Here is a 15,584-nt window from a genome sequence, read left to right as displayed (position 1 = left end):
GGAGAATGTGGAGTTGGTTGAATTTTAGAAAAGCAGGAGACTTTGTAATTCCAAATAATGGGAGTTTTTTATCCCTGTCAAATGTATTCCACAATCTTGTTCAGCATAATGGGCCAGATACAGGCAGTGTCTCCTTACTGTTGGAAAAGGCCTTGGAGCTCAGTGTTTAACCTGCATTGCAACAGACTTAAACTGGTTTCCTGTATAAAGCTTTGTCTTTGACTTAATCTTGGCTTCTCTCCTTTAACTCCACATCTGTGAATGACTCATAACAAGCAGGACCATCAGAAAAATATTGTGTACATTTTATCCAATTCTGTAGGGTTTTTGTTTCTCATTTTTTTACAGCCTTGCTGCATTCTCCCCTCCCATGCAATGAATCATGCAGTATCTGTACTCATACCTGACAGGAAAAGTGCTTGAGCATTGAGGGAAAGTTGAATGCTAAACAAACAGAAAGAATATCCCCAGCCATCAATCTGCTGAGAGCAGAGCTTTTGTGTTTGGCAGGTATCCTCAGTCAGCCCCCGGGGCACTGCTGATATTATGATTTTCTTTCCTCCTGTAAACAGTGAGCCCTGTTAAATGGATCCTCTGGCTTGGGGCAGAGCTGGATCTGTCAGGCACTGGCAGCAAGGGAGCTTCTGCCTCCTGAGACACTCCAAGGCTTTTTGTTTTCAGCTCTCTCATCCAGAGACTCAAGGCAGTCCCACTGCAGAGCTTTTCAGAAGAATGTCAAGCTTTACATGTCTTACTTCTCCTGCCCTCCCATGAGTGCTTCGGCCCATTTCCAGATGTGTGACAGCACGGGGGCAGCTCACTCAGCTGTCCTGTCCCTTTGCAGTGTTTACAGTGGCCACACTGGATGGGAAGGGCAAAAATGCTACACCCTGAGTCCTTGTCTTCCATATTTTTATTTCAATACTTTCCTAGGGAACCACAGCCCTCATATTTAGAGCAGGTTATGTGCTAATGATAATGGGGGTGTCAGCTGAGGCAGGCAAGGTGGGAGAAGGGCTGCAATGGCTTCATCCTGACAGTGTTGTGGTCTCTTCCCTTGTGTCAGAGAGGAAGCCTGGAGTAGTGGACAAGTGAGTTGCTGGCATAAATATTCATAATTTTTATTGCTGTGCAGAGAAGTGTTTTATAATAGCAGTGTGGTGTGATACGGTGAGTTGGTGAGATGTTCCTGCAGCTGCTAGAGCTGCCCATCTCCAGCTGTCCCCTCCAAAACTGCCTCTCTTTGGGTAACAGGTCGAGGGAACTGATTACATCTAAGCTGTGTTTGAAGTGGGACAGTGCTCTCACGAATGGCTGCATGCTGCTGCTGTCAGTTTTTCCCTACAAAGAATTCAGAACAAATTAATACAATGTGATTTTTTTTCTGGCCAGCTTACCATTTTGGATACAGAGTTCAAAATGGAAAATTGAAATGCTGAAAGGCCTGTTTGAAGGTAGAGAGGCAATTAACTAAGTCCTTGATGAAAATAATAGAAGCTAAACCACATCACCTTTCCTTTACACATCTCAGTATAGGTGATGCTTTTTGGATGTGACTGATGACACTTTGCATCTCTCAGGGAGCTGCTTGGCAAAGAGCAAAGGAAGACTGAGGTCACAGATGCTTTATTTTTGTATGTATGGAGGCAGCAAAAATGCTTTATAAACATGAAAGTTATAGCATTGTTCTATTCCCTTTTTATTACTGCCTCCAGTAGTATTTCAAAGATGATTTTCTCAGAACTGGGGGAGCTATAGAGCTTCAGTGTACTTAATGTAAGTTTTCAATCAGGTTTCACCCATGCTCATAGCAATGGATCTTAACAAAGATAATTCACTTTTTGATAGGCTCAGTTGTAAAAAAAATGATTATCAGTAGCACAGATGGAAATTTTCTGTCTTAAGAGGACCTATTAATAGGTTGTTCAACTTGGCTGTTATTTAGGTGTCAAAAAGCCGTCTTCATCCATTGATTAAAATGGAAGAAAAATGTAGCTTGTATTTTAAAATCTGAGGATAATAGTGGAATTATTTGATGAAAAATCAATAAGCTTTCTTCCTTGGAATTCTTATCTTCTTTCCTACAACCTGGCAGCTGGGTGCACTGTTTGCACTGTTTCCATTAAATGGAAAGTACCATTTAATGGTACTTTCACAGTACCATTAAAGTGGTTACAGACTTGAAATGGAAAATTTGTGTTCATTGGAGACTCCCGACACTTTGAGGAAATCCTAAGTGAAGTTGTTGTAAAGTTATTTTCTTGTTGACCTCAGTTGAATTTTTTTAGTTAAGCAATTTCCAAGAAGCCCTCTGCTGATTCCAGAAGCAGGGTCATTGGTTTACTCTGTATCAGTGATGAGAATGAGGGCTTCAGTAGGGCTTTGAAAATCTGTTTGGAGGCATCAGCTGGCATATCTTCTGTAGGAAACAGCAAAAGTCCTTGAGTGCATCTGGAGGGTGATGTAGGAGACTTCCAGGAATATTTTACCCAGTTAGAGAGATGATGGAGCATTTGTGGCTCTAACAGTGAGCAAGTGGCAGCCAGTAGAGCAGTTTTAATCAGGTAATACAGTGCTGACAGCTCCTCAGTTTCCCTGGCTTTGTTCTGGAGGGGCTGGCAGGAGGCAGGCCGAGCAGTCGCTTCATTATCCTCATTAACTCCTCAATGCCTCACTGTGCTCCACCTCCCACCAGGCACTGGGCATGAGCTGCACCCATGTGTGCCTCTGCAAGGAGAGATTTCCACCAAGGAACCCCAGCTTCACTGCCTGCCTTCAAGCTGTGACTTGTCTCTAAAAATAAATAAACAAGCTGACTTATTTCTATGCAGAGTCTTGGCAAGACAGCTTTTTCCCTAGGGATAAATTTGTTTTGCCAAATGAAAAAAATGTTAGATATCTTAAATTTACAGTTGTTATGTATTAAATTATTGGTTTTAGAGATAGAGTTTTGTAGTTATGCAACTCGAAAAATATTGATGGTGGAATGGACAGGGCAAGTTGCTTTCTGTATAACCCAATTATTTTTTCCTTTTTTTTCCCCTTTCTATTTGTTTTTCCCCTTAGCTTTCAGTCACTAAATCTGTCAGGTCCCTACAAATACTATGAGGAAATCTCTAGGAATATTTGTTGAAAATCAATGTCTTTTTGGTCCTCAGAGTACACATGTTGCTTTTTTTTCTTGCTTTCTTTCTTGGCAATGCATGCAGAGCTAGTGGAAGCAAGTGTAGTTTAAGTTTTCTTTTTCTCTGTGTTGCTGTTGCCTTTATTCATCGCAAATGATGGGTGAAGCTTCCTGAGTTCTGGTTGTAGAGCTGGTTTTAGTTATTTCCCAACAATCTTAATTTTAGTATCAACAATTTAATTTTAAGATAGAATTCAGGGGAGTTGAAAAGTTAGTATTCTTCTAAGTGAATATGACTAGTATTAAGGGGAGAATGAAGATGATGGATGTGTCACCTGTCTGTGTTTACAGTCACATTCTGATGATGCCAGCCTTGATCCAGGGAGCCTCCTCTAGCTGGCAGAGGGTCCAGGAAGAGCCCATGGACCCTGGATGGCCAAGGGGGCTCATTGACCCTGTTTGTCAGCAGCAGGGAAGAAGCACCCCAGCCTCAGCCTGCTTAGTTGCCAGCACTGGTTTGGTCTGTCAGATACTGGAGCACAGCTGGCCTCTGTGGATAGCTCAGCAGTTGTGTATTGAGTTCCTGCTAACAGGAGGAGATACACTGGAACCCACCCAAAACTGTCCAGATATTTGACAGGCTGCTTACTGTCATTTACTGAGCATGCTGAAATTCTTCCAGTTCTTCCTTGGCTACTCTAACTGAAGAAGAATGCTCCCTTATAAAGATTTTAAGTTTGTAGCATGGATGGTTTTGTTTGGACTTCTAAAATTTTCTGTCTGACTTCTTAATAAAAGGTGACACTTTCACTCTCAGTCCAAGAGTCCTTTTGTCACAAAATATGTAGATTGCTGATAGTTTCTGTAATATTCCAGATATCATGTAGGTCCTGACTTTGTCATTACTTTTTTGTCAGCATGCTCTATGGACAGGTATAGTTTGCTTTTTTCTCTTTTGTTGAATGTTCCAGTAATTTCTCAAGAATTTTTGAGCTTTTCTCCCTTTGCTCAGTCTCCTTTGCTGGTACCATCAGTTGACTCTGACATGTCTATAGTGATCATCCTCAAAACCTGAAGACTGCTCTGTATATAAGTTTAAAAACTTATATGTCCGATTTTCATTCATCAACTCTGGAAAACTCCATGAAGCCAAATAAGACTCTGAAATAGTGAGATTGCTATGTGTAACAGGTTATTTTATGAAGTTTATTATCATTAATTAAGTAAAAAGAATACATATTGAAAAGTCAGTTAATATATGTTTGGATTTTTCATGCAGATTTCTTGCTTGTTTAAGCCTTGTTACTTCTCTTGCCAGACTGTATATTTTAGTTGAGTTGTCTCTGAGACTTCTTAGTTCCTAAGCTGAAAACTGGAAGTGAGAGTGGCTTTGCAATTTCAAGAAAAATGGAAAATTGTTTTGTTTGGATTTCAGCAAATTCAATTTAAGGTCAGATTTTTTTCTTTAACAATGCACGCTCTATCTTTTTATTCCTAAAGGCATATTTTCAGCAATTCGGCTTAACTGTGTGGTCATGGGGGTGGAATTCTTTATCTTGGCTTGATATAAGCAAGCCTTCAGAGCATGTGTGGGTTAGTGTCTGACTTGGTGCACAGGAAAACACAATCTCTTTATCAGGTGGTTTCTGGTTCAATGAAAGAAGTTTTTGGTTGAGTTTCTTTGTGTAAGACAGCAGCTTGGTAACTTTGGCTTTCAATAAATAACTGTTCATTCCATTTAAAAAGTTAGGAGTAAATAAAAATCAGCATTCTTATGTAGCTAACATGTTTCCATGGCAGTTTGAGAAAAAAACTCAAAGCTAAATAACATGAGGACACTCTTGACATAAATGTTATGAAATCTTTCTCATGCAATGGATAGGAAAGGTAAAGTAGAATTGAGCACTTACCTTCTTACCTATATTGTTCTGCAGCTTCTTGAAATCCTGTTAAGTTGATTTGTCTTGATACAATGAAAATAATATCTGGTTATCTCTCTCTCTGGTTAAAGAGTATTTTGATGCAAGGAATTTTTTTTTTCAGCATAGTTGAGAGCTGAAGAGCAGAACATGCTTTTTTGTTCTCTTAAAAATTTAGTCTTTGAGTACAGACAGAGGAGAAAGTTTGGACACTAATCAATGTCCAGGCAAAGTCCCCAACTCAGTCACACTCAGTTACCCTGGGTTTTTGATAACTTCAAGAGTTTGGAAAATAAGACACAAAACTGATGTGTGAGATCAGCAAAGTTACAGTAATTCATTTAAACACTTGACTTAATCAGTGTTTCTTGGGTTCCCTTCCTGTAAAATATGACCTGTATTGTAATAACTTTTTTAATAACTGAAATAACATTTGAAGTGAAAGCTCAAATTCATTTTTTCCATGTGAACCTGGAAATTACAATTGGGCCTTTTTATGATTTGGTGATTGAGTAGACAAATGGTGCACTTCTTGGGTACCATAACAGTTAACACCTGTTTCAACTGTTTCATATTTGTATTGGATGGAACCTCAGCAATCCAATATGTCTTGAAAAGCAAAAATCTAATATAAAATATTTCATGGTATGGAAGAAATTACAATAAACAGAGTATAGCTTAAAATATAAAATGCTTGTTATGCACATTTACGTAGGTTTCATCTGTATTTCTGAAACCAGTGTAGCCACCTTGTGTAAAAGTAATCTTAGTTTTTCTGAGGGTTGGTTAAGTGATTATTCAATACCATAAAGTAAATACTGTTTTCTAAGAAAACAGTATTTCCTGAGTTGGCAGAAATGAAGCAGTGAGAAGTCAGATACAGCTGGATTAATTAGCATTTGGTTTGTGATTTCTCTCAAATCTGCTTGGGGACAGGGACCTCTGGCAGAAGGGTGGAGTGGTCTCCTGTGGCGCATGCCAGGCAATAATGTCACTTCTTTATGTTGTTTGTTACTGGTGTGGTATTTTGCATTCAGTAACTTCAGAAAATGTGAAACTTTGTTCATTAAAATCTGAGAGCTTATTTCAAGTTTAGTAGAGATGGGCTCCATTGTACCTTCTATGCAGCTCGGGTACAGACTGCTGGCCCCCTCAGCCTCCCACAAAAGGCTTGTTGTCTGTGGTGTTTGGTAACTTCAAAACTTCCTGCTTTTCTGGATAAAGCTTGGTTTGAAAATCTAATTATTATTATTAAGATTACAAAAATAATTTGCTTGAGTGCCTTGTCAGATGTAAATATCGTGAGCTTCTTAATATGATATTTCAAAGCTGAAGTTTATTTTGAGAGTCAGGGTTAATACTCTCAAGATTTGTTTAGAAAATATGATCTTGGCATGTGATGACCTAGGAGATTTTTTTTCTGAAACACGAATTCAAGCTTGCTTTTATCTCAGTTTATCTGATTTGAGGTAAACCTCAATGCCTTACTAAATTGCATTTGCTTGTAGAGAACACTGTAAATGATTTGCATTTTAATGGCTTCTGCATAAATTTCATAACTCTGGAATGCTTCTCTTGCTCATTTCCCTGCAAAAGATGCTGGGTTTGTCTTGCTGTAACAAAATCTGTTTAGCTTTTCAATTATAAGAGAAATGGATAAATTTGCCCTTGGTTTTGGCTGTTCCTACTCTTTTCAGAATTTTCAAGACTGCCTTTACCTACTTTAGAGAACAGAAAGGCTTCAAGATAATTTCACATGAATCATAAACATTTCAGACACATGTTGGAAGCTTTTTGAAACATAGGTGCTTAGTTTGGGAGCAAACATACATGCAAATGTAGGTAATTGTGGGTAGCATCACAAAGTTCATAAACTGCTAATAGAATTTAAATTTAACTGCAATTGCTCCTCATAAAAACCAGAGGAAATTTAGGAAGTAAAATGAAAAAGTACCTAATTGGTACAAAGAGTTGTATGATATGAGGAAGGAGGGAAAAGGGAGACAATAGCTGGAAAATAGCTAATCCCAAAAAAAGCATAATACATTGTTTCATGTAGTTTTTCTTCAAGTTTTTAGTAATTTTTTCTCTTTCATAGGGAAATATATAATTCTAAGTGTAACAAAATACTTTAAACCACAATTCTGAGCATCTTTCCCCTATTAATTAAATGCATAATGGAGATGGTAATGACTAGATCACCTTAATATAGAAAAATTAGGTATGATCAGAGGCATACCTCTTCCTGGATTAATTAGTGCTGTATCTTGGATATGAAGTGACAAAATTCCAACAGATTGCAGTATCCCTTAACATGTGAAGAATTATTCTAAGGTACAGATCTTAGAGCTGAAAAGCTCTAATGAAAGACCCTATCTGTATAATATGTTGTAAGAACTAAACCTTCTAGTTACTAACTAAAGGTTTTTATAAAGTGCCATCTGCTCCAACTTTCCTATTGTCTCTACTGTTGTGGGTTTTTTTTTTCCCTGTGAACCCATTTTGTGATGTTTTCATTCCCTCTTCTTTCCCGCTTTGTCCGTGCTTGCTGGATTCTGTCTGTTGTGCCATCAGTTGTTGGTGGGGCCAAGCTGTAAATCAGGTCACCAGAATGATTCATATTAAAAATAAACCTACAATAAAAAGCTTGGAATCCTCTTTGTCAGCATTCTACTTAATGCCCTGCAGAGCATCTCTGCTATTATCTTAAGCCATCTCTTGTTTGTATTCAGTTTGGAAATTATGCATTTGCAGCTGGAACAAAATCTGTCTCTTCTCAAAACTGCAGCTTCAGCCACACATCTGTCACGTTCTCCTCTCCAATTTATCTCGTGTACCCTCTGATTAAAAGCATGTTGGTCCCATGTTCCACTTGAAATAGAGTGGTGGTGCTCCTCCCTTCCCAGAAGGATTTCCTATCTATTCCTGAGTTAATGGAAAACATGTCAAGCAATGTGCACCTGTCAAGGGGCTGCTTCAAGGAAGTTGTGTTTTTCTGCTTGTATCAGTAGCTTGTAACTCTGGAAAACAAACCTTCCCCAGTTGTTTTCTCTGCTCCCAGAAAACCTTGTTCTGTTGAAATATGAACCAGTTTGCTCTTCTCATAAAGACACCTATGGGTTTTGAAGGTGGGGAGGGCTTTTCTTCCTCAGGCTTGTGGAATTGGGGAGTCTGGAATTGCTCTGCAGCAGGATGAATGCTTGACAGGCTTCATTTGCTGCCTCTGTTATGGCTGCACTGGAGTTGAATCATGAACTTCTGAAGTGTATTAGATAAAACTTGCTAGTGAGCTCTTCTCTGTGGTATTCAAGTGTTGTTATTGAGATTTTGAGAAGCTTATTTCAAATGTAGTGGCACTTCTTCCTCTGGGGTAGAAGTCATCTCATACCTCCAGCCTGTATCTGCTCACTTGCATTTTGCAATCATGTTGCATTAGCTGAGTTGACAGTTCCTAAAGAGTTTGGAATTGGTTGTGTAATTGGAGGAGGGTGGCAGAACCAAGTAGTTGAAAAATGGCTTTGAAGCCAGGGTGATGGGGTGAGCTCGAGGGGTCTGTTTTGTACATGGGAAATACAAAGTTGCTTCAGTAATCCTGTACTATTCAGGAAACTCTTCTCCACCCTCAGAGTTCTTTCTGAAGGCATCCCTTTCTCCAGGGGAAAGGAAATTATCCTCTTTGTAATCAGTTTGAGCTACTGTGTTTTGAACAGCTTGCTAGTTCAACACAGATAAACTACAGCATAAGCTATGTGCAAACAGTTGCATCATTTTAAGTGCAATAATTTGCATTAACTAAATTTGCAGTTATGGGTTTAAATACAAGTGGGAGATAATCCAGGTTGTGGTCTTGAGATCACTGAATAATGTGATACTTGATACAGAAAATCTTGTGCTCTCCTAGCTTTCTTTTGATCCTGCTGTTGGTAGAATTGCAGGGCAAAGCATGCCGTGTGACTAAATTGTTACGCTTTAGACCATGTGTGTTTTGTAACTGAAATATCTATCAGTGTGTTAGAGCTCAAGTACCCAAATACAAAGGGCTCAGACTCTGTCCATGGCAAGTGGCTTGTGAAAGGTTAATCTGGGTATTACTCAGCTGTTGACAAATGTTTATTGCATGAGAAAAAATACCCAGAGTTGTTATTTTACAGTAGCATGTACTCACTGAGAATTTCTATATGTAAGCCTGCAAATTGTCTCCTGTGTATTTAGTAACCAGATCCCATTTTTGTTTTACAGCTGCTGCAGAGGGCAAAGGGAAAAGTGGGGAAGACTTTTTTCAGAAGGTAAGAAAGATATTTCAATTCTATAACAGCACCTGACTAGAGAAAGAAAAAAAAAACCAATTATTCATGCATGTGATCAACTAATTAAACTTCATGCACAGTTTCCATGATATTGATCAAATTTTTAAAAAATTTGTCATTTAGTGTCTTCTTGCTACCAGCCATGCATGGAATGAGATGAGAAACAGGTTCTTTGGTATATGCTCCTGTCATCCATGCACAAAAACAAATTAACAGTTTTACTAATTACTTAACTGAAAATGTTAAAATACACATGATGAACATTTGTTATGCTTAATTTTGAACCTAGAAGATGTTGTGAGGTGGTCTTAAGGATATTGTCAGTGGATAAATGCTGCATCCTGTTATTAAAATACTGCCTTGCAACTTAGTGTGATATTGTTGAAAGCATAAATATTTGGTTGAGAAAGGCAATGGGCTTTTAAGAAAGAAATGCACAATCCACAAAATGATTCAACAATTTGTGGTTGGACAGAGGCACGGAAGGACTGGAAAAGGGAGTCCTGCAGCAACAAAACTACCAAGTGAAACATGGTCAAGAGTAATGACTTGCAGATTATTTTTCCAAAGCAGCATAGTATTGGGGTTTTTTGGTCTTTGTTTGTTTTTTGTTTTTTTCAAGAATAGTGTGAAGAACATTATTTATAAGTTATTTTAATGAAAATCTGCATGTTGCAGGCTAATAAAAATAATGACCTGTTTTTTCTTTAGTACAGGGAAGACAGACAGTGCAAACTTTGCTGTATGCTGAAATGCCTTGACACTCCTTTTTGACTCGTTGTCCACTGAAGTAATTTGCTGTGTTTTGCTATAATTTTAAGTGATTGTTCCAGAAAGGAAGATGTGAAAGGTTGCTTTACCCTGCATGGGACTGTGGGATGCCTTGATAAAGGCTGGTGAGGAGGAGTATATATTCTGCCAAAATGTTTGGATTTTCAGATTTATGTTGCTCTTAGTTGACAGTGAGAGTTGTTTTTCCAAATGTGGTGCTTAACTGTCTGATATTAGTGTGCACAGAGGAGAATGTGTCAATAGTGCCTCCTTAGGATTTTATCAAAATACTTTGAGTTTTTTAATTTGCTGAAACAAAGCTAAGCCATAGTACCCTATGCTTTATTCTACACATTATTCATTTTACCACAGTGTTTTCTCTCTTTTAGATAAATCTGCTCATAATTCTTAAAGGTGTGGATAAAATATTTCTTCTTGAGTGGCTCATCTGTTTGACATGTGTATTTGATTACTTGGTTATTTACTGTAGATATGATGCGCCTTACAATTATGTAGTCACTAGTGTAATAGCAGAAAATGGCTGTGTTGAATTTAACAGGAAAGCAAAATATGCTAAACTTCAACTGTGTCATGAGTGCAACTCTTTACCCACACTGATGATGCAGTGGCTATCCTGGCATTTAAATCTTGTCATATTTGTGCATAATTATTATCTAGGCACAGTGGGTGCTGCAATAGGTTAAAGCTGCTTCATTTTAACTGGCATTCTTCTTAAAATATCATCAACTCCACAGTGTAGATTTCTGAAGTTTCTGAGCACATACACACAATGCTACAGCTAATAAAACCAGATGGAAACTATCTCCTTTGAGTTCTCTTTTGTTGGAAGAAATCTCTGGACGGTTGCTCATAGCTTACTCACTGTCTCTGTCTGTGCAATTTCCTTTAATCAGAGTTAAATTTTTCCTCTCTCATGTGAAATGAATAAGGCAGAGTATGTGGAGGTAAAATGAAGACTCATTTCATGTGTTTCAGGTTGGTGCAGTGAGGAAGGAAAGTGATTTGTGGTATTAGAAACACATTGCAAACTGAGGCAGCAGGACCCTTCCAGAAACTCAGTATGAACTCAAAGCTGCAGCAAAGGCGTTTTTGTAATGCAGTTCAGATAATGAGACTTCAGGACATTATTGGCAGGATTTTGAGTGGGACAGGGAGGGAGAAGTGCATCCTTGAAAGGCCACATCTAAAACATGAGGGCTTTATTTGCATAAATAATGCCAAGTTTGGTGTGTTCTGATGGACTGCCCTCAATGTGCTGAGGTTGGCTGTTGCCTGGAAGTGGCTTGTGAGGTGGAAGAAATTTTCATAGGAATGCTGAAATAGCAAATGACAAGGCAAAAATTCAGGAAGGTGATTCTGTATGTCAAGGCATGCAGACTAAGAGGGAGGAGAGAGGAGGCTGTGCCTGTGGGGTTGGCAGAGACTCAGCCTGCATTGTTAAGCTGCAGAGAGGCTTTTAAAGAAAGTTAATACAAGGGTTTGGTGCTAAGCAGTCTTTTGCTGGTCTTCAAACACGTGAGAAAGCAGTACTACTTGGATTTTTATAATCAAGCAGGATCTCAGTGGATGTGAGCTGGTCCTACCAACTTTCAACTTCCAGAGTTTAATAACAATTTAAATGTGAAAATGCATTATTTCACTGAGCATTTTAGCAGAAACAAGCACATGCAATGCAGTTGCTTGTAGAGTCACAGAATGAGCCCCAATTCTTGGTGAAATTCAGGTAATTTTTCTGCCCTGTCATGACAGGGAATACCGGGTGAAGAAGTGCCCTTTCCTCTGGTCCAGAATTCAAGTGAAAAGTAAATAAATGTCTTTCAGTGGTGTCATTTTTAAGAGTCTGAAAACCTTATCATACTTTCTTCTAATGTTTCTTCGTTGTACTACTGCTTCAGATGAGGTAAAGCCTACCATCATCTAATGAAGATTTTTCAAAACCACTGGGAGCTACTAATAACTTAGCAAGAAATAAATAAATAATGGCATGGTTTTCTCTGTAGAGCTCTCGGATCTGCAGTTCAGTAACAGGTAATCCTAAATAAACATGGATTGCTCTGCTGTTGTGTTACATACTATTTAGTAAAAGATCCTTGTGGACCTTGCTCTCTAAATTGTTTTTCTTATTTATTCTGTGAGGGGAATAAATAATATGAAGTTATTACATGTCCTTGATCCAGAGCCCATTTTCACTTGATGGTGGATTTTTTCCACCAAGTTCCACAACATCTGGCTCACGCCTCATAGGAATCAAGGCCCTTTCCCCAGCAAAGCCAGGACATTGTTCGAGGGAACAGATAATTTATGTAGCCCTGTAGAGGTGTGTGGCACTCTTATATAAAATGTAAGAAGGTGGTGATTCTCTGTCCTGAAGAGTTCATAATCCAAAACAGGTGAGGGTCGGCCCTGTGGACAAAGAGGAATTTCATGCATCATTTTGGTTTGCTTTTAGCTCTGTCATCATCAAGTTGGTTTCTTCTTTTTAAACACTTGGGAATCTCAGTGCTGATGGTAATCTTTCATTCTGGAACTTCTTTGGACAGGGATGTATCTGTAGCCTTCTCCAGGGCCTGTGAGCAGAGTAGGGTGGGTGATAGGTGAAGACTGTGGCTTTACTGGAATTTGGGTGGAGTTCTTGGGACTGCACGTGCAGAAGGTGGTGACTGGAGTGATGCACTGCACAGGTAACATCCAAGCTCTTTATTTCAGTGTTATTCAGTGTGCATGTGTTAGTGGGGCTTTGGGAGTATGCCTGGAGGGGCTCCTCAGCTCTGGCTTGCCTGCCTTTTAGGGTTCATTTGCAGAGCTTGGTTTTGTAGGAAGCACTAAATACTACCAGCCAGCTGTAACTTCTGTGTTTTACTGGTCCTGAGTGTTTGACATCCTTTTATGTTTTGTGTTTAGGGTCTCTTCTGTATCTTTATTAAGCAAACAGAAGTGTTTGCATGCATTTGCCCAGTTGGAGATACTTAGGGGTTTTTGAGATATCTCCGGATTTAGACAAAAAGTATATTTAAATGCTTGTGTCTCTCTTGACTGCAGTCTGTTATTCCCTGAGGGAGACCATAAGTGTGCTTGGAGCTGTAAAGTTGCAACTGGGCAAAAGTTTCATGTGTGTACCAAAATCTCTTCTGTTAATTATTAGGAGCTTAGGAATGCAAAGGAAGACTAGTGGTTTCTTTTCATTTTCCTTCCTGTGCTTACATGTAGCATGTTTAAACTGTAGCTTCTGATTTTATTAAATAATTAGCACTGTAGAAGTTACTGTGGCCATTTTGGAAGCAGAATGTGGTGAAACCATCCTTGAAAAGCAGGTCATCTTTCAGTCCAGGTATTTGGAAACAGTAATACAAAGAGACTAAAAAAGAAAACAAACAAACAAGTGCCCAACCAAAGCCAAAAAATAACCCCCTGTGATTATTTGAAGATGTGAAAAAGCTATATCTAACTGCATCTTTAATCATGTTTCTGTTAAAGTCCTCTGTGCACTAGTCATTAATGATTGTGCATTTTTATTTATTTAGGAGGCTCTGGCAGCAAAGGCAGCAAGGAATCTTCCTCAAGCCCTGTTTGCTTATCTAAGACAGTAAAAACACTTGGTTTGCAACATCCTGTGTTTTCTCTTGAATCTTTGAAAAATATCTTTTATGTTGTTCTAGGACAAACCTTCAAACTGTTGCAATATTATTACTCATGAATATATTAATACAATGTTGATGTATGCATTTTGTAAGTATAACTAGTATATTCTGATACAAATAAAGTTGATTTTCTCTTTGCAGTAGGTCAGACTGGAAGTGGATCAGTCTCACTTTTTAATCTCTGAATGTGAAGCATATCTAGAGCTTCAAATGCAAGTGGCTTAGGGCATTTTCAGGCATTAAAAATATTAATCATTGACCTGAGACTAAGATGTCTCAAGCTAATTATTATCCATATTCAGGACTAACTTCTGAAGGGCTTTTCATGTGTCTTCAGCCATGACTATTCCCCAGCTGCCTATTTATAGCTGTAGTTCCCCCAGGGCTGTGTTTCCATTTCTGATGGGAGCCTCTGACTTTCTTGCAGTGTTATTTATCTGGTGGTAAGACCTCGTGAGCTGCTGGTGATCAGACATTATCATGGGTCTGGTTTCTGTTTCAACCACAGCAGCAGCTTGGAGCTGCAGGAACTGGTTCTACACATTCCACTTTTTCTGGGTAGGAATCAGGATCTGCACTAGCATTAAAATAACCTCTTGATGTAGAGCTTGGCTCATGGCATGTGACAAGGATTTATTAAGGCCATACGTTTCCAGAGCTGGCTTCAAGTGCCTGGCTGGGATGGGAATGCTGGCATCCAATTTACCCTGAGCTTCCTCTCATTTGGCTTCCTGGGAAGAGGAAGTGACTGCTTGGAGAGGGCAGCATGGATTAGGGGCCTGAAAGAATGTCAGTGCAAGTTAACATTTGCAGGAAATCTTGGGATTGAGACATTTGTCTCCCTTTTGGCAAAACCGCACCCAGTGGAAAGGAGGCTATTTAGGTTGGATCAGTTTCTCTAAAAAGGTAAATCAAGAATGCTTACTTAACTTTTTGCTTAGTTCAGGCAGAGCTGAGTGGTGGGAAGGCTTCATTTTTGTGGAAAATGGCATTCATCCCATCTGTACTGTAGTGACCATTCTGCTAAGGCAATGGAGTAATTCCAAGGATTTTCGGGTTTTTTTTTTCATTTCATCTCCAGTTTCTCCTGTGTTGCTTCTGATACAATGGGTGCTATCTTGAGATTTTACCTGTAATAGCAAGTCTTAGTTGTTAAAGTTCAGCTTTGTGCCACTTCATTGCTATACTTTACACTTTGTGCAAGATCTCTTGCACTGTAAAGCAGTAGAGGAGGAGTGGTTTGTCACCACCATCTCAACTGAGGTGCTCAGTGCTTTTCATTCTGAGAGTTAAACCCTCCCACAGAATAGAGGAGGGATTTCCTTCTCAGAAATGTTTGTACTTTTACCTTGGGGAAAAAAAAAAGTAATATAAAGGAGACAAGTATGAGAATGATTCAAATCAAGAATATACACTGGCTTTCTGGCTTGTAAGGAGGAGAATTGCTGCTTTTGGTTTCAGAGAGGAGATTTGGATGCATATTGGTGTTTTGAACAGTGTTCTGTGGGGTTTCATTTATCAGTGATATTTTTCTTAGGATTTTTCATATTACTTGTGTAATTCATTAATGCTATAGAGACAGATATTTCTATAGAGAATTCTTGCATGCTTAAATTTTTTTTTGTTTTATGCTTTGTCCTGTATTCAAAACAAAAGTGTTACCTGTGACCCTTGACTAGTATTTCCATTGATGGTAAAATAAACTTTTAAATCAAGTGAAGGACTTAAGTGTTTCTCCATAGGTAAGGACATTTGATTGATTGATTTTTACTCTCAGCTATTTTTGCTGTATTTGTAACTTAGG

General features: G+C 38.8%; 1 protein-coding gene across 2 annotated transcripts in view; it reads left to right on the top strand.

The window, feature by feature from the left end:
• Positions 1 to 15,584, top strand: part of BICC1 (BicC family RNA binding protein 1) — an 89,915-nt gene that overhangs the window by 23,629 nt on the left and 50,702 nt on the right. For both annotated transcript variants that reach the window (XM_030951771.1, XM_030951772.1), the window contains exon 2: positions 9,283 to 9,329. In XM_030951771.1, the coding sequence (XP_030807631.1) occupies positions 9,283 to 9,329 (47 nt within the window). The remainder of the gene's footprint in view (positions 1 to 9,282; positions 9,330 to 15,584) is intronic.

This window comes from Camarhynchus parvulus, chromosome 6, assembly GCF_901933205.1.
Source record: "Camarhynchus parvulus chromosome 6, STF_HiC, whole genome shotgun sequence".
Classification (NCBI taxonomy): domain Eukaryota; kingdom Metazoa; phylum Chordata; class Aves; order Passeriformes; family Thraupidae; genus Camarhynchus; species Camarhynchus parvulus.
The sequence above is the reverse complement of the archived record's forward strand: the minus strand, read 5'-3'. Positions and strand labels throughout refer to the sequence as shown.